The following is a 19,717-nucleotide window of genomic DNA, read 5'->3' as shown; positions in this document are numbered from 1 at the left end:
AGAAGCCACTTAGTAAGACACAAATACATGCTTCCTGGGTCATGCCTTGTGCAGGACCCCTAACCAGCACTTCCTTTTTTGCCCCCACTTAGACAAGGACCAGCTGAGGAGAGTGTGGTGGACTGCTATTACAGAGCCCCCTTTCCTCCTGAAATCACCCAGAGGTCCTGCATGTGCTATGTCTGATATGCAGCAAGAGCAGCACAGGCACCACCGGCCAATCCCACAGCAAGCATGGCTAGTACTGGGGGCAGGAAATGTGCAGGGAGCACAATACACAGAACAGCCATACCTGGATAGGAGGCAATAGGACAGACCAGTAAGAATGAGCAGTACACAGGGCTTGGACTTATATGTGACTCAGGACTCCTGTGGTTCCAGAGATGTTTAGCCCCATGCCACTTGCCATGTCATCTGGGGTTGGGGTGTTACAATTGTCTGCAGAGTGCAGTGTATTGCCTATGTTTTACCAGTATATTGCAGGAGGTCTGGTCTAGAGGGTAGAGCCTGTTTGCCTAAAGATAACATCCAAAGGTTGCCAATTCGAGGCCACTTGTAATGTGGCAAGACCAGCTGACAATCTGAGCCAAGTTATTCCACCTGCTCTTTGGTATGAGAAGCATCTTGGCCCCCCTTCAAGTGAGAGATGAAGGAGCTGCTTGTCAGCCTGCGTGGGAGGCAACTGCAGGCCAGAATGTGATACCAGATCAGAAAAGATCCATCTGAAATGTTGTGGTTCTTGAAAGACATAACCTTTCTTCAATTGTAAAAATCCCCATGGGGATTTAGAACAGTGCCTATGTAAACCGCCTTGAATTAAAGTCTGAGAATACTGACGACCAAGGAAGGCGGTATATAAATACCTGTATTATTATTATGTTTTGCCATAAGAAAGTGGGTGGAATAGAGAGGCAGGAGATGAGATTTTCTGGTGTTCCTCATTTTTTAAGAACGCGATTTTGAATTGGCACACCAGCTCTGAAACCAGCAGAGCCTTCTAGCACATTTGGAGCATGCCCATCAGTGGGAGAAGATTTAGGATATGTTCACTCCTCATCCTGCCCAATTTGGAGGCTTGCACTGGCGATATGTCTGTGATATCCACAGCGCAGCCATCTGCAGAACTAGAGCTACATCAACAGGGGTAGTTGTGCTAGCAGGACTGTTGTTGCACCAGTACCTTATGCTATATCCTCTACCATTCATACTGGCCTTTCTGAAATATAGGATTGCACCACAAGAAAAGGGGGGAAAAATTCAGTCCCCATTCTGTACAGCTGCCTTGAAAACTGAAAAAGAATATTCTCTTCATTTCCTTGTGATCCAGTTGCACTGAGGCTGGAGTTGCACTTCATGAGAATGCCATTCTAGTCCCTGCATCCTTAGTTTTAGCTTGAAATAAAATACTTTTTTAAATGTTTTCTACCCCACCATAAATCTTACTTTCAAGAGATGGTTTATTTTATCTTCCAACATGTAATTTGAAGAGGTTTGAGCCTTGTTTCTATTTAGCCTTTCAGTATCTCTTCTAGGAACACTTCACAGTCTTACTTGCTTTAAAGTTCTCCATAAAGCCTTAACTGTAAGCTGGAGTTTTAGAGCCAAGAGATGTAAAACTCTCAAGTGCTGCTGTTAATGGTGTCAAGTTGAGATTATATTCCAAATTCAGTTACTGCAGCTTGGGAAAGACTGCAGTTAATTAGTTGAAATACAGGCATACAATATATTTTTGGAAGGAACAGTACAGTGCATATATAGATATCCAACCTACCACACTGATCCAAAATATTTATTTCAAATCAGTGGAATGTATTCATTGTCAGTTCACTGAACTTCAAAGCCTATACAATTTCATGACTCATGATGGCTAACAGCTACTAAAACCCAAGACAATAAAATCAACACACTAGATACTCATTGAAACACTAAAATACCTAAGATTTAATAGTCTATAATTCTTGGGTGGAGGAGGACATCCAGTAATGTGAGGTAATTGGTTACATCCACAGTGGAGGTAGAACTGTATTTACTTCAGACATCCACCAGGGGGAGTCACAAGTTTTGAAAGTGCTACTAGAGATGCGGAAAAAATTACCCAACTAATAAACAAATGTAAAAACTTCAAAATGCAACTGACACAGTGAAGAGGAAACATTCACTAAGAGATAAAAACAGGGTGGGAAAGAAGTTCATCTCTAAGTTTCCATCATCAAACCCAGCTGGGTGAAGGGGTCCAAAGACCTATCCTCAGAAGAAACATTGACTCCAGGCAGGGTGCATCTGGTGAGCTTGATCTAAGAAGGAGCCTTCACAGCAACTTCTGTGTTCCATTCCTTCTCAGAAGGTGATGAGATATTCAAGCTGTCATCTCATCAACCTGAGTGAGATTGGCCTGAGATTTCCCAACTACACTTTCTCCACAAACCACATTCATTCAAAGGAAGTTTCAATGAAGGTAAAAATATTGATTTGGTAATACCTAATACACACATAATAGATTCACGGGTTGACAATGGAGATGCTATCATAAAAGGGGCAATCCAGCATTTTCTACCCATTGTCAACAGGATACATAGGGGTTCTCATAGAACTGTACTATGACCTTGCCTCCCAGCATTGTGTTTGGAACATTCCAGTATGATGAGGAAAGCTGTTTTCAGAAAAGCTTGTCCACTGTTACTAATCTCATGAAGAAATGCTGGCAAGCTTTCAAGGAACCTGAAGGTTCCCTGGAAGACAGTCTTGGCCTTCTGCATGGATTGTGATTTGCCCTAGAGAGCAGCTAGAAGACTGCTGTTTATATAAGACTAAAATAAAATGGATATTGAGACAGTCCCACTCGGAATTTATAGGACAGTAAGATGGCACCTGGCCTACCCAGGTCTTTCAACTGGAACAGTTTTAACCTGATTTTCTCTCAGAATGACATCCATGGGCAAGATACCATACAGAGCTGTGTGTGGTCAAGGTAAAAGTCTCCATAGGTTGGATGTGACCTCCAGGCTATGCAACCAATCCCCTCCAGTGGGTGTATGTGAATTTAAGTTGGTTAAATAAATGGGAGTAAAACAACATTTAAGGGCAAACTGGTACCAGTTTCAATGGTGTATAGATCACCATCTGAGTTATGAAGAACAAAAGAAACGTTCAGCACCAGCAGTCCACAGTATATTTTATTACCCTCCCCCGAACCTTTCAGAACTGGCTTTGTTCATTTCATCAGTTAGTACTGATAGTCATCATATTGTATTCATTCTTTTTTTTCTGTATAAAAGCACACACACACACAAATATGGGAAATACTGAAGTCAACCTAAAAGGACTTGTATAAATAGAAATAAGCAATATTTGGATATAAAACCAAGTGTTCTGCAGTACTATAGCATTCATGATTAAACTGTTTTTAGAATATAAATGCTGTCCCATTTCCTTTGGTCAAAACTGAAAGAGCCAGGCACACCGCTTATCAATCTCCTTCCAAAGGCAGCATTTTGTGACGGTACCATACTTATGTTCTATTTTCGTTCATAGCTGAATTAAAGTGCCGCTTTCCATCCAAATACAACATGGATTCTGAAAGAAGAGAGAGCAGACAAAGCAACTATAGTGATAGTCTCTTACAGATCCCTTGTCCCTGAATGGTCTCACAATAAAAATAAATCAAAAAATAAAAATAGATCAACCCAGGAGGCAAAAGTTGGGATGGGGAATGCTGAAAAAACTGAAGGAGGCATCCATTTTAATATTACGTTATCCCAGTAAAGGGGGGGGGGGGAATTCAAAAAGCTGTACATCTGAGGGGACCTTATAACCTCCTATACTGATGGTAGGAGCCACAATGCTTCAAAAAGGCCACTACTGTGTGTTGTCAATCAAAAGTTAAGTGCCCTGAGCAAATGAGTTATGCCACATACTCTACCACAGCATTTATATAAATGAATGCAAAGAGTGCTACATAGTCTTATAGAATTATTCTGGAAAATTAACCTTACTTCTGCATTGTTCACATATGTTAAGTACAAGAGTCGACAAGGTAGCTTTTCATGCAGCAATGTAGCCCAAAGTTGTGAGTTCTTATTAAGTAGTTCCTACTTTCTATGGGGGAAGATGTTGTACTCTTTGGAATAGCACCCTGGCAACACGAAAAGCAAGACCTTGTCATCTAACAGAGAGAAGACATCACTCCTGGCTCTGTATTCCCACAAGGCCATGACTCTGAAACCTAATTAAAATATTAACACACACCACCATTCCCGGAGAGCCACTGAAAGAGCCACATACCTCCATATGTCTTGGGGACAATCTGTGGTATCTCCTTGTCCAACATAAATGTGAAGTGGAAGACATTGGTTGTGTTGTGTTCCCTGGTGTCTGGGTCATACACCTCTGTGTGTACCCGAATCTGGATGTAGTTTTTTTCTGTATAGCATACCTTAAAAATTAGAATGGAAAAAATTATTGGGTTTGCAAACTTTGTGTTGAACAAGATGGATATGACATTTCGCTATTTGAAAAAGTCAAGAGTTCTCTGGCTTGGTAGTCACTGTCAAGAGTGATACAAGTAATTTACATTAATGTGATCTATAAAAATTGTTTGATTAAAAACCTATTACCTGAGAAGAAAGAAGTAATAAGGATCCAATCTCAACTGGTTTTTGAAACATGATATCATCTACAGCTACCACATAAGGTCTGGAGTTTCTAGAGCCGGAGAAAAAAATACATTTTTTAAAGAGTGGTATTGGAAATCCTACATTATAAATGACATATGAAATCAGAAACTATCGCAAAATTGGAATTTTTGCATACACAACTTCTGGGAGCTCAAGCAGAATTTCATTACATGAAATAGATGTTCAGTGAGGAATGCTCCTACAGCTTTCTGCGGCATGACTGAGTCTCAAGCCTAGATTTATAGAAATCAAACCAAATGAGGCAGACTCAAAACCACAAATTTACACGGTGTTAATTTCAATTGACCCTCATGCACTGAACCCCTCCTGAAATTGCAGCTGAGCCTCAGGTTCATTACCTTTTATTGCAGCAAAGGCTTTCATTATGATTTCACAGGGCCAAAATCATACAGGAGCACTCTCTGCATGGGGCCCATTTCCTGGTACATATACTAAGTGATTACAAAATAATTACATGCTAAGGTTGCATTGGGAGGCAGACGGATTCAGGTATAGGAATAGGAAAAAATACTGTGTAGAATTTCACACCATCACAGCTTAACCTGAATCATCCTGATGTACCATACTCGCAGTGCAATCCCGTCTACTCAAGTCCTAATGTGATCAATGGGGCTTACTCCCAGGAAAATGTACTTAGGATTGCAGCCTCAAAATCAATAGCTTTTCAAGCTGTACTTGTCTGCTTGAGCTGAAAGAGCCTGTGCATGACCATCACCCAGAATAAAGAGGACATACCTGACAACTTACACAATGAGAACACTAATGGTTTCTTGCCTATAGAGAGATTCTGTAATCACAAGATTCAAGGTGATTCTAGTTGCAAATCACTGCTTGAGATTACAGAATCTCTCTATAGGCAAGGGCGCTTCAGTTTTAAACAACTTAAAACATTTGCAACATTACCATATATAGAGGCTGGGATGGACATTTGGCCATAGATAAGGAGGCCACATGAACAAATGCAGACTCACAATGAAATTTCATCCAATGTATAGAACCCAACAGGGTGGTTCTTGCAATGGGCTCTGTCTGTTGCAACTTTTTAGAGCTAGCGGTGTTTGCCTCCACTTCTCTATTTATTTTTGCTCTGAGCCTTGGCCATTTAGCCCTTACAGTTACACATTCCCCCCAACAGGAGACTCCAGAGTTCATTCATCATAACAACTTTGCTCTTCTCCTTTTCTGCTTTGCAAGTATAAATACTTCAGAGGGCTCACAATTTAGAATTAGGATAAAATATCAATTACTGTGGAATCATCCAAGCTGTAGTTTCATGCTCACTCTGGAAAATCCGGAGACATTATCCATATGCATTGACATTTTAACACGTAGCACTAAACTGGCCTTGGAACTGGGTTGGGCCAATCTAGAGCTCATTTTGGCATATGCAAGTATTACATGGGCTATTATATTACAATTTTAATGACCTAAAGACTTGAAATTATGTCCCTCAATAAAGATAAAAGTAAAAAAAAATGTAGCAATTACCATCTTATGCAAGATTCCATTATGGTCCTGCACATTTTGAGCTTTCATTCATCACCAGGAAAACAGTCTATATACCAGTATATAAAATTAGTCAAAATATTTTTGAATGTACTGTACCATTTTATGGTCTGCAAAATAAATAACTTTACAGGGTCCTTCTATGGTCTGCCCCTGCTCGCATTGTATTGAGTGAGCAGGAAGGAGAAAAGAGATGCCCTTTTACCCAGTAGCTAACCTAACTGCAGCAGGGAAGGAAAAATCCTTCTTGCCCATGAAACTTGATGGGCATGAGTATTATACGTATTGCCAACTTACCACTTACCCATAGCTGTAGGCACTAGCCCATCCAAGTTCATATGCCTTTCTCATGAGAAATCCCCCAAAGATTCTATTGAAAATATTGCGTTCCTATATCCAGAGATAACAAGACAAACAGTGAACATTGTATGCTGATTCAGAATGCTTTCTAGTTCTCTATTAAGGAGTCAATTACATTATTGTGCATGTTTTCTTGAAAGTATGATTTTCTGAAAGCTATAAGGCTCCAAAGTAAAGATGGGGAGGACCAGGACATAAGTTTGACTAATGGCCCAATCCTACAGCGTGCTATGCTACCAAGTAAGATGTCACTGACTTTTGTGATCCTGCAAGATTATATGACACTGAAATTACAGGAATGCTACTCCAACAATATGTTGCAATTTGGTGATAGCGACAATTTGATTTCTTTTACCATGAAAACCGCTTTGTCAACTACTCTTGCTGAAAAGTGGAATATAAATATTCTTAAGTCATTATCATCATGAAGCATTAAATGCAGTCCAATGATTTAAAAGGGAGGGCAGGAAGCGATGTCACTGATTTAGTTATTACTATGCTTAAATCTCATACCAGTATATATGAGCTCTTTCACAGATGTCCTGCAATGACCAAAATTTGTTTTTTAGTTGCCATTGCAGGGAGTAAAACTGGAGGAGCAAAAGACTAAGAAGTATGCTGAGTTACTAGTAACTCATTCAAAAGCACATCCAAATCTTTTGGGTGTACAGCCCAACAGGGTTGTTTTGCATGAATGTCATGGTTTTGACGAGGGTCAGAAAAGAGCTGGACCACAGACAACAGATTGCTTTGTACAAATGGTACAGCCTCTGCGTAGCATAATCCACACTGACACCCAGTTGTGGAATGGGGTGATAATTTCCTTAAAATGTGAACGTAATATGCTAAATAATAAAATGTAATATGCTAGCCAGTGCTGGAAGGCAGCCATAGCACCAATCACTAAGCAGCAGTGTCTGCAGGACATGCTTGACGTGTTCTCCGCCACAGCCAGGAATCACTTTAGATTATGATACAGATATAAATCCCTTTTTCAAAGCTAAAATTACGCTAACCACTGAAAATGACTCAAGACTAATTTCACGACCATGAAAATTTATCAAAACTACTTTGTTACTTGAACAGAAATATTTGACACAGGAATGAAGTTCCATCAAATATGCCATCTTAGATTAGGGGCTGAGCATTTATTTACCAACAGTCCCCCTCCCCCCCCAAAAAACCCACCTCATTCACTCAATTATCTTCTCATGTTATAGTTCAGTAAATACCTGAGGATGGCAGATCTCCAAACCTTTGAATTTTGCATCTTCCATCCACACCGAATTGGGTGGTACTAAACGACTTCGAAAACTGATTGTCCTATGAAATGGGAGACATAATTTATACAACGAAGGCCATGGTCTCATTCCAGTATTATCCAACAAGCTTCTTTCCAATCCCTACTTGAGGCTACTTAATGTTACTTTACCTCTACACAAAATGGGATAGGGAGTGAGAACTGAGTTTGAGAGTGGCTCTTAGGCTTGCATGCTCTCTCTTGTTTAGCTTGGAAAAGAGAAGACTAAGGGGAGATATGACAGCTGTCAAAGTATCTGAACAGCTGTCATGCAAAAGAAAGGAAGGTCTTGCTTTAGGTGATTCTTGAGAGCAGAACCAATGGGTTACAACTACAGAGAAGCAGATTTAGGTTAGGCATTGGGAAGTATTGCCCAACAGTAAGAGCTGTCTGACACCAGAACAGTCTGCCTCATGGAGTTGTGGGCTCTCTCTCACTGGAGACTTTCAAGCAGAGATGGTCATATGTCAGGGATACTGTAGTTGACAGTGCTAAGCAGGAAGTTGGACAAAAAGTCCTTCAAGGTCCCATCCTACTCTATTATTTTATGATTCTATGCTAAGCAAGTTTTTCATGAACTTTCTGGTTATGTATGGCTGCTCTTCGGAGAACACAAGTCCACCTCATACTTAGATTTTAACAACTCTACCCATTCCTTTTTCTCAACAAGTATGACCACAACAACTCTTGGGGGGGGGCAGGTCTACCCTGTTTTGTATTAGTTCCATTTCGGAAGGCATGAATATTTTCTCTTGTTCCTAGGAAGCACAGAGGTGGAGTTGATGTTGCAGAGTTGGGGAACATCTTAGGGCGCAATCCTAATGTCAATCAGCGATCTCTGAACAATTGTCATAAGTAGTTGCAAACTTTACTCATTGTACCCTTACCTTGGGTCCAACGTGTTAAGAAATATGCTATGGACAATGTTTCTTTCTTCTGCAGTAGGTGCCATTTTGAGCAACGAGGCCTTACTGAAGTCAGTTCTTCTGCTCTTGTTTACTAATTGATTAAACAAACAGAAAGAAAAACAGATAATAAGGCTAGTGGAAAATTGCTGAGTAATAATAGTCTCCAGTAGGATTACCCAGTCTCTTTCTACTTTAAAAACTGATGGCACTCTAGAGATTTCTATAGGCTATGTTAGAGGCCTGACTTGGACATACCACCTCAAGGAAAGAAGTAACATCTTATTGAAATTCTTAATTTTGGAAATGGTGCTTAGCTGGAAGAAAGTTTGGGTAGTTGGGAAAAGAGATGTGAACAATTCCCTAGTGGATGTGCTTGTGTCTTCTGTACACCTCAGGCTATTTGTTACGTTGGTCTTGTCAGAAAACAAATGGAGTATTTCTCATTTTTCATGTGCTTTTCTGCCACAGGGAACTTAAAGCGAACCAGGATACTCCTCTATACTGTATTTATTTTATCTGCCTACATGGAAAAAGAGCCCTGCTAAGCAGAACTGCCAATTTCTATCTTATCACAGAAATGAGGAGGGGAACAATTTCTTAATTTCACCTAAGGTCAACTCATACATCCTTGTAACTTGATAGTTTACGTGAGCTTTAGATAAAAATGTGAACTCCCTTTAGTGAATAACCCTGTGACTAAGGGAACATCCAAGTGATAAGGAGCAAAGTAGGTCTGACCATTTTATTGGTGATGGACATTTTGCACATGCAAATCGTCATTTGATAACACTTTATAGGTGATGAACTCATCCATATGGAAGAGATTAGAAGAACCACTAAGAAGATCAGTGGTTCTCTAACCTTTTTGCACTGGGACCCACTTTTTAGAATGACATGGGAACCCATAGGAAATGTCATTGACCTGGAAGTGATGTCATGGCCAGAAGTGACATCACCAAGCAGGAAATTTTTAAACAAATTAGGGTGCAATCCTAACTTGTGCTGGAACAGGCAAGCCAGGAGGCTTGCGTTGTATCCAGCGCAGGACTGTGGCCAGCAGCGACTTAGCCAAAGGCAAGGGGAAACTTTTCCCCTTACCCCTGGGTAAGGGCTGCTGGCCACAATGGGTCTCCTCAGACTTGCGCCACCTCCTGAGGTGGCACAAGTCCAAGGAGAGCAAAGCAGCTTGAAGCTACTCTGTTCTCCCCGGGGACGGGGGTTGGGATCCAGCATAACTGCCGGATCCCAGTCCCTCTCCTCGCCCACCTGCCCCCTTGGCCACCCATCACCCTCCCTCCCCCTGCCCAGGAACGCCTCCCTCCCTTCGCCTCTCCACCCCCCCACACCTATCTTTTCCGCTTGAGTCGGCGCAGGCGGGCCGACATAAGCAGCTGAGGAGAAGCTGGCTGGAGGCATCTGTCAGCCTCCATAGGCCAGCGCTTCTCAGAGCGCCAGCCTGACTTCCCCTCGAGGAGGCGCAAGTGTGCTTTACGGCACGTTTGCGACCCTCCACTTGGGCCGGCCTATCTAAAGGTTTGGATTGCGCCCTTAATTAAATAAATTATAAGTTTGCAATAAGTTTTAAAAATTATTTAAAATAAAGAAGAACCCTCCTAATCCTACCAAAAAGCGGCTGATCAGCTTAAAAAAAATTCCACAAACATCCCAAAGGCTGCAATCCTATTCACACTTACCCAGGAGTAAGTCCCACTGACATTCATTGTTAAAAGCATATACTTAGTAACCTGTTATAAGTACAAATCTGTAACATTGCCCCAAAAGCAGTCACTTATCATGGTAGCAAATCTATTAAAAATAAAATACACATTGAAATGAATGTGGATCCACCTGAAATTGGCACATGAACCACCGTTTGAGAAAGGCTGGGTTAGATACACAGGAACAATATACCCCTTTTCCCTCACAAAGGAGACAGAGATACCTTGACAAAGTTGCACTTTTTAAAAACTATGTCAGAAAGAACAGAGGCAGATACTGTTGTTCATTATATCCACTGGAGGACAACAAAAATAAATAAAAACTTAAACCAACACATTTGAACAACAAAAAGGAACATTTTAACAAAGAACAGAAGTTCAGCTGTGCAATCCACCGCTGAAGAAGGTTTTATTTGGAGGTTACCTTTCTATTAACATATCTCTCAGGGATGCTTTCAGTATGGATATTCTAACTGCAGAAGGGTACCCTAAGGTTCACTTCCAACGCTATATCTCTGATCAAAAGGGAATTCCATACATGCCTCAGAATACTTCTGAGACCAACAATTTTTAAGTGGTCTCTTGCATTGAACAAGGTGCTGTGGACAGTCAAGGACATTTCAGAAGTGGTCCTCAGTAAAGACCTGCTACTGGGAAAAAAATTTCCTGGTACCCCAGCACAAGCTCTTGGCACACTATAGGGGGCTCTACAATCCTAGAATCTTTTAAAATTAATCAACCAGAGAGCTAGATACTGAAAATAATGAGGTCACTTTAAATTACAGGTGCAATCTTATTATACACGGATTTGACTCAGCACAAATGGCCCCTGCAAATGAGAAGGAATGTGCTGATCCCTGGAGAAGGGAAAAAATGCACTTCTTTAAAATCAGTTTTAAAAACTGCTTTTTACTGTTGTAGAAAGACAACACAATACAAGCGATTACAGGTATAACCCAATTATCCACAGTTTTTTCTATCTCAACATAATGAGAAGTAGCCTTTAAATTAAAGGAAAACAGTCCTTTAACAACAGCCTCATTAATGCAAGAGAGGACAGCAGATTGACAATCCCTCAATAGTTCTCTCTCCAGGCACAGGGCAAACCCCTCCCTTCCCTATGAACACGTGAAAGAAGGTTAAATGGCAGTGATTATCACTGGGGCTCCTGGTGAAGGGAGGGATTGCTGTCTTCTAGTGAAGCCTAAGCACCTGGAGAGACTGATTGCCTCTGTGTGCATTTCAAAAGGTCAGCAAGGCTGTTTTTAAACCACCAGAGCAAAAGGGATTTGTTTTTTAGATTGATTTGTTTTGGTGCATTTTTTGCTATCCACTTGAGTTCTCAGAATAATGAGACTCATTATTATTTTGAACTTTCTCTGGAGAAGACAGCTTCTTCCCAGTTATTTTAAAACAGCATGACAAAAGTAACCCAGTTTAACCCTAAAACAAAAACACAGCATAGTTCCCTTTAAAAGGAAATCTTCCACACAGAAAGTCAAAAGGACATTTTCACTGATACTTAAATTATAAGCACAAGGAGCAACAAAAAAACTAGGGAAAAAATACAAAATTATTTGAAACCCAGATTCAAGACAAACCCCCTTAACTAACCCTATGCATAATAAAAAGTTATTTTTAAAAAATTATTCCAAATTAAGTCCAAAGTAGTTCAAATTAGCATCTGTTGTACTCTCTTGGGCTGTCAATATACTGGGAAATAGACAATCTACAAAGTCTTTTTTTTTTAAGTCCTGTTTTGTTCTTTTTTAATTTAATTTAAGATATGGGTACAGGAAAAATCAAAAATACATATGTTAAGGGTAATACAAAGGGAAAAACACTAGGAAAGCGCAGAACTGTAGCTAATACTATTTTGCTTCTATAATTATCATCACTTAAATAGCTCATAATCGTTTATCCAACCACTTGTATAACAGGTTCCATAATTGCTGCATTCTCTCCATCCCGCCATCCCTCAGTCTTTCCATCAAAACATCTACTTTAATAATTTCATACAATTTCTTGATCCACATCTCTATAATGGGAATTTCTGAATTCTTCCACATCTTAGCATAAATTAATCTTGCTGCAATAATTACATATAACAAAATATGTCTGAAATCATTATTATAGCTTTCAGGGAAAATGTTTAATAGAAACAATTCTGGTTCGAAGGGTATAACACAATTAAAAATAGTTTGGATATTTCTATGTATTTTTTCCCAAAATTCTTTTGCCTTAGGACAAAGCCACCACATGTGATAAAAAGATCCTATTGCCTCCTTACATTTCCAACATTTGTTACATATTCGGGGATACATTTTTGCCAACCTATCTGGAGACAGGTACCATCTATAAAAAATTTTATATATATTTTCTTTCATTGTTACTGCTTTAATTATCCAATCTACTAAGTCTTAAATGGGTGACTGATTTGTGACAAACCAAGAAAGACAATTATTTCCCTATTTAACCACTTCGATCTTCCACAACAGTGTCCCAATCGGTTATGTTCCAAGAAAGTTAAGATTCCAACATCCCATTGAAATCAGTTGAATTTAAGTTGTCAAGACTAACTTGTCTTATGGATTTCAATGGTGCTGAGTCATGACTTTCTTAGGATACAACCCTAAGAAACTTAAGAAATGGGCCAGAACCCAAAAAAGTGCATTTGTACAGCTTTGAACTTCATTAACACAAAAGAAGAGTTGAAACAAAAAATTGCATACATTCTCCTTCCTTGAAGATTTTTTCCTCTTCTGGGCCTTCAGGAATCAGTGGGTTCACATATGCTGCCCTACAGATACATACAAAAAAAAATTCAGAACTGTATGATCTGGAATACATGAGTGAATAGACCCTCCTTTGACTGCAATCATGCACACAGTTACACATGTGTAACTTCCTCAGAAATCAATGAGGCTTTCAAATGCTCATTTGAGGAAGGAATGTTGCTGGTGCTGGCCACCATCTAATCACATCCAACTACCCTCCCATTACAAAGACATGCAGCTGCTATGATTTTCTGGCTACCTTCCAGTGAATGTTCTCAGATTTTGAGTAGGGAAAATACTGTTGGGAACAGCCCTGAGTAAGTAAGAAGGAGACAAGTGCTCAACTTTGCCTTTTGCTTTGCAGAACCAGGGCTCAAGGCTCAAAAGGGGTTCAGCCTCCATGTGTGCACATGCACAATTCTGGGAACCTCCATTATGAACAATATACGAGCAATGGTCCTTTCCAGCTTCCCCTACAGCCACACTCATTTCAAACTCTTCTGAATACGACTCATTCTTGGGTTAGGAAGCTCATCTCTGGCAATTTACCAAGCATACTACAAAAGCCACTTACTTTCATTCCCTCTCCCTCTTTATGCTGGCTTTAAAAGAGACATTTGGTAGATAGGACTACTGAAGTATGCTAGTTGTCTTTTGCCAAAACAAATGCTTATAACCTTGCCTGTTACAGGAACCATTTCAATCAAATTATTACAGGAAAATTCCAATTGGGTTCCAATCCATTCTGTATGAAATGCATTATGTTTCCTACTCTGAATGAGAAGAAAGTCATACTTATGGAGAATGAGTTTTGTATGTCTCCAAAGGGGCCAAGAAGCCTGTAGACATGTAGAGGTCACTGAATAAGGTTGCAAGTCAATACACAGTTTCTTGAGAGTAGGGGCTCACTGAATACAATGACACTTGTTTCTGAATAGACAAGTACAGGATTGTGAGGTTCGTCATTCTTCTCCTCTCAAACAATTTTAATAGCATACCTGTTTCTAGGTCTTATGATTTAAACAAAGCCAACACGATAATTACAGTTTTCTTCTACCTCCACCTCCAAAAGATTTTGGGTCGTAACTTGCAGTCAAAGAAAGTTAATCGAGGCTAAATCCACTAAAATTAATAGGATTAGCAACGAACATATCTCTTTGATTTCAATGGGGTTTAGCCACAGCTACTTTCTTTGGACAGAACCAAACGTCATTTGCACTCCACAATTATTTCCAAGGGCCTGCTGGAAATGTTACCTTTTGTTTTCTGGGTCACGGGCCACCATGACAAATGTTGCATCTAACACTGGGCTGTAAACACCTTCATGTAACTAAGAGAAAAATATAGAAGGGAAATTATGTTTAACAAGCTATTTCATGTCCATTGATGGTAACCAGCCTTCAAAAATCTTCAAAAACCTAGACCAAAAAGTCATTAAAGTTTAGGGCTGAATCTTCTGACAACTGCATAACACCTGTGAAATAAGAATAACACCTATGTGAGTCTCTCATGAACAAGCACCTGACTTCTGAGGAAACCCTCTTTGTTTCCTAAATGAGAGCACTCTACACTGAGGTCACCCCATCCTCCACTGAGTGCCGAGCTCTGGGTCACATATCTTACACATTCCTCCCTCAAATCTATACTGATCTCACTAGGGAAATAATAACTTTGACCAACACCTTCCTGGATCCCTACTGGGCAGTGGCAGACCTCCCCAGCCCATGACAAAAGAGACCCATGGCAAAAGCCCAGGATGGCTCCCCCAGTGCAAATCCTCCACTTATCTGAAGCTTACAGAGCCTTGCGTGACCGGAGGCTGTGTTGGGCAAGCTTCCTGAGGCTTCCCTGTTGCTTTAAACTGTGCTTCCGGAAAACCAGAAGTACAGTTTCCGACCCCATCAGGTGCCTCAGAGAGGCTTCCACGGGGTCCTAAAGGCTTGAGCCCAGGGCATTTGCCCCATCAAATGAATCGGAGGTTTGCCACTGCTGCTGGGTTTATCTCACACCTGATCATTGGTCCTGTCAACCCACTTGACTTGGGAACAGGAAATTTGGAGGTCCATTAATTTCAAACCAATCTATCAGAGTTGGGGGGCTAGTCTCCCCAAAAATGGGATAAGAGAGAGCAGACCAGCTGCATTAAGTTGCAAGATGCCCATCAAGAGAAGAGAAATGCCAGTACTTTCGGGTCAGGACAAGGTTAATTCCTAAAGCTGTCACTTCCACTGTGGTCAAGGTGTAAAGAGTGCTGAGTGATGCTGAATTTCTGTAAGTGCCCCTAGCAGATAGGGGTGGACAGAATCTGATTTAACTTGGTTTGAAATGTTCTCTCTTGATCTCAACTAAACAATTTGTCTTCTGTTGCTTGTCACATTTTTATGCCCAATAACATTTTCCTTTGCTTTTACTTAAATTATCCTGCTTAGTTCTTTAAAAGAGCAATTGTCCTCCCATCAAAAAAGCTTTAATCAGCCCAGTATTCAGAAAAGGCACGAGTGTGTTGTGTTACTGTTAGGGAATGTATGTATAGAGGACAGGGGGAGAAATTAAGCAAAAATGTCAGCAAGGAAGCTCCTTGCTCCTTCTTCCTCCAGTAGTTCAGCCTGAGGACTGCCAGTTGACAGACTCTTCCAACCCCAAGCAGAAAGAAGAGGTTACAGTGACCCTGACCTCACATAGCTGATGGTAGCTGGAACCCACCTTACATGTATGACAGTGTAGTTTGACATGTTCAGAGGATAGGGAGAAGCACAGATTCACAGAGGTGAATGTAGTCCTTCTCAGTGCCCCATCAGCAGCCATTTTGCAATGGTGTCCACCATCCCTTCTCAGAATTCTCATGGCACTCTCAAGCTCCACAAAATTGGGAACACTTGCCTTAAAGACTAACACATTTATTGTACCATAAGCTTTCATGGACTAGAGGGCACTTCATCAGATGCAGGAAGTATTACCCTCAGTCGGCATGTATATATACACATATCATGACAACTCCAAGACATCGTATTTTTTTGAGTCACCATAACCAGTGGAATTTCTAGCAAGTATCAAGAAGCTTTCTTTGCCCCAAAGAGTTGGGCCTTTCAGATTCTTTCAAGAAATTCCCCCTTTTTTCTGGTGCTTGTTTTTACTCACTGTGCTCACCTGAAGCATGTGCATCTTCACTTCCATTGATGTCCTTCCTACCCATGAAACATTCCCAGTAAACTTGATATCACAATCTGGATGAATGATCTCCTTCCTTAAACCTAAAAACGAATGAAGAGGAGTCAGGGCACAGAACCCGAACATGAGTAATTAAACGTAAAAAGGAAGAGTCGCTAGATTTGTTAGTTCTTACAAGTCCTAAAATACCAAACAACAGGAGCACATATGAAAAGGTAGAAACAGTTCTGATCTACATTTCCCCCCAAAATGTAAGAAGCAGAGAAATTTGGGGTACCAACTATGGAAGAACAATGACCTTACATGTTTTGATATTCCATGTATCTGGGTCAGACATAAACGGATATAAAAGTAGTAAATAATACATATGCATTAGATATAACCAGTATCTAGTTAGCAAAGAGTAAATTCTGGATTACATAATTTGCAGGAACAAAAAATTATTTACTTTTAAAGCAAGGAAGATAGTCACAAGGTTATATCTGAAGCATGCCAAAAATGTTTTCAAACAAAGCATCAAGTCACTAAAAAATTTCTTAGTATCTCCTCAAAACTGGCAATTTATTACACAACATGGCACTATTTGGAATTTGGAAATGAAGCAGAACGTACCCGTAAGAGTTTGTGACTCCCAAGAGAGGAGCTCCAAGTAAGTGTGCAAAATGTACATAAGGTCATATGAGGCCTTTGCCTGATGGTACATTCAACAGTACATTATATTCTAAACATCTAGGAATGTTCAGGCAGATGGCAGAAGCCAAGTCTGGAGATGTTTTCTGGGGGTTAACAATTTGCCTTCTAACACAAGATGTGTCTAAGGATCATTAGAAGAACCGTATCCCCAACACATCTTCCAAGATCGAGAACACAGCAATCGGGAAACTTGCTCTCTGTATTTTGTTGTATATAAAATTACTTGTGGCTCGTACTAGAAGTTACAATAAATGCACACTTGCCAGCTAAAAGGCAGTGTGGTGAATGGAAAAGAGCTAGCCTGGCTTTCCCTGGACTGACTCTCAGTCCACCTCAGTTGCTGAAGGAAAGAGAAGAGGGTAATTCCAACCAGTGTCCTCCTTCTGTCTCTCCCTGGCTGACATCAGCACTCTCCTCTCATCACCCTGCTCTCCTTGGGTGCTGGAGAGCTCAGGAGCCGATCCTCCCTCACTGACTTAGGAAAAATTAGCTACAAGCCAGACAGGAGAACCAACCCCTGAAACATTTAAGTGTCCTGGCAGAAAAGGAAGCACCTCTGTCACCTTGGCAACAGATCCACATCTTTCTGCCATCTTGCTGTCTCCGAGCCCAATCCTGAAATCGGCGTGCCAGCTCACCACTGGTGTGCACTGTTGCAAACGTTCCGTAAGGCACTTTTGCGAGCCCTAGTGCCGGTGCTCCACTGGTGGTAGCCCAGCACCAGCTGGCACACAGACCGCCGAACAGCAGTGAGGTAGGTGGAGGTGTGGGGGGAGGGGGGGAAAGGTTTTTGGTGTAGGGGGGAGGCAGAGGGAGGGTAGGGAGAGGGTGGGGAGGAGGCATTCCAGGGGGAGAGAGGGAAGGGAGACGGGACCAGTGGAGCAAGCTCCACAGGATCCTAAGTCTCAATTTCAGGCCGCCAGCCCAACAGAGGCTCAAAATTCTATGCCAATCCAACGGTTGGAATCAAGTAGCCCCATTGCAGGGCTACTCAGCTTACCCAGGGGAAGGGGACGAAAGTCCCTATCTCCCGAGGAGCTGCTGGAGGTGCCTGTGAAGCGCGCAAGATGCAGTGGCAGTCATTTTCTGCGCTGCTGCAGCCCCGCATACTGGGCAGCCCAGGATTGGGCTGTCCCTCAGCTATACTTGACTTAACTGCAGAGGCAACTAGGATGCTGTCGAGCTGTTTGGCTGAGGGCAGGAAGGCACAGACTCCCATGATGTGTCAGCAGCAGCAATTTAGCTCATCTGCTCTCTTCTTGGTGTAATGTCCAGTTAGGGAAATGTGAGATGCAAGATTACACATTCTGCAACCCTGCTCTATATAACTGACTGATGCAGGAAGAGTGATAGTGGGAAATGCAAATGTCATGTGTTTCTCTAACTAGATGTCACCTAGAAGAAGGGGAACTAATGCGCAGATGTCACTTTTTGCAACAAGTGGTCACTGATCACCACACCAACTTCTCCTAAAATTCATCCAAAGGGTATGGAAGAGCTTCTTCTCTTCTCCCCAGTAACAGTGGTCAAGTTTTCCTATTGTAATTCAAAGCAGTGCAAACTCCCACTTCAGGCAAAAAGTAAATCATTTAACAAGTAAAAATATTAACAAGTAAAAAAAATACCGTACCAATTTTATCCACCAACGCTGTCACAATTGATAAAGGAGATCTTTGAGCGGCTTCATGTTTCGTGTGAGTATAACAAATGAGAACTGTAAAGAATTTTTTTAAAAAGACATTGCTTGTATTATGTATTCTTGACATTTATAAATGCGTTTTTAAAAGACGTGGAGCAATAATGTGGCCTTTGTTCAAAGAGAAGTCCTTCTAAAGCTCAAAGCAGGGAAGCTCATGAAATGTCTCATTCGCTAGATATTCAAATGTGTTCAGTCATACATATAAAACTGCCAGACAGACAAATAATCATATGAGTTAGGAAGGAAGGCTTTCCCATTTTAATGGCATTCGCTTCTTTCTAAACATGTGCACTTCCATTGTAGCTTGTCCAAAGAACCAAAGGAGACTGAACACTGTGCATAAAATCAATGGATCAGTTGGAAGCAAAAGTGATATGAACTTCCATTTTCTCTGCTTCCTACAGTTTCTCTGGAGTTTCTCTGGAACTCCTTGCCGCAGGGTGTGGTGACGGCATCTGTCCTGGATGCCTTTAAAAGGGGATTGGACAAGTTTCTGGAGGAAAAATCCATTATGGGTTACAAGCCATGATGTGTATGCACAACCTCCTGATTTTAGAAATGGGCTATGTCAGAAGGCCAGATGTAAGGGAGGGCACCAGGATGAGGTCTCTTGTTGTCTGGTGTGCTCCCTGGGGCATTTGGTGGCTGCTGTGAGATACAGGAAGCTGGACTAGATGGGCTTATGGCCTGATCCAGTGGGGCTGTTCTTATGTTCTTACAGAAGGGCTCAAGCCAAAATTCATACATATTCTCCATAGGGAGAGTCAGGAGCAGAACCAACACCTGGGCCTCATACATCTGAGTATTGGGAGGGAGATGCACAAGCTCCCAACTAGAACGTTACCACACATGCAAAAGCAAACACCCCAAAACATTCACATTCTCCTCATTTAC

At 41.2% G+C, this 19,717-nt stretch overlaps 1 protein-coding gene across 3 annotated transcripts in view; it reads right to left on the bottom strand.

The window, feature by feature from the left end:
• Positions 1–3,155: 3,155 nt before the first annotated feature.
• Positions 3,156–19,717, bottom strand: part of ACOT9 (acyl-CoA thioesterase 9) — a 30,466-nt gene continuing 13,904 nt past the window's right edge. For 2 of the 3 annotated variants that reach the window (XM_066622428.1, XM_066622429.1), the window contains 10 exons: positions 18,755–18,838; positions 16,411–16,514; positions 14,520–14,593; positions 13,219–13,286; positions 8,748–8,859; positions 7,793–7,883; positions 6,505–6,590; positions 4,614–4,701; positions 4,282–4,432; positions 3,156–3,573 (listed from right to left, as the gene is read on the bottom strand). In XM_066622428.1, coding sequence (XP_066478525.1) covers positions 3,509–3,573; positions 4,282–4,432; positions 4,614–4,701; positions 6,505–6,590; positions 7,793–7,883; positions 8,748–8,859; positions 13,219–13,286; positions 14,520–14,593; positions 16,411–16,514; positions 18,755–18,838 — 923 coding nt within the window. In that variant the 3' untranslated portion in view covers positions 3,156–3,508. The remainder of the gene's footprint in view (positions 3,574–4,281; positions 4,433–4,613; positions 4,702–6,504; positions 6,591–7,792; positions 7,884–8,747; positions 8,860–13,218; positions 13,287–14,519; positions 14,594–16,410; positions 16,515–18,754; positions 18,839–19,717) is intronic. The other variant, XM_066622431.1, reaches the window with a different exon arrangement.

This window comes from Tiliqua scincoides, chromosome 3 (assembly GCF_035046505.1).
Source record: "Tiliqua scincoides isolate rTilSci1 chromosome 3, rTilSci1.hap2, whole genome shotgun sequence".
Taxonomy (NCBI): Eukaryota; Metazoa; Chordata; class Lepidosauria; order Squamata; family Scincidae; genus Tiliqua; species Tiliqua scincoides.
This window is presented reverse-complemented; position numbering and strand designations above follow the sequence as displayed.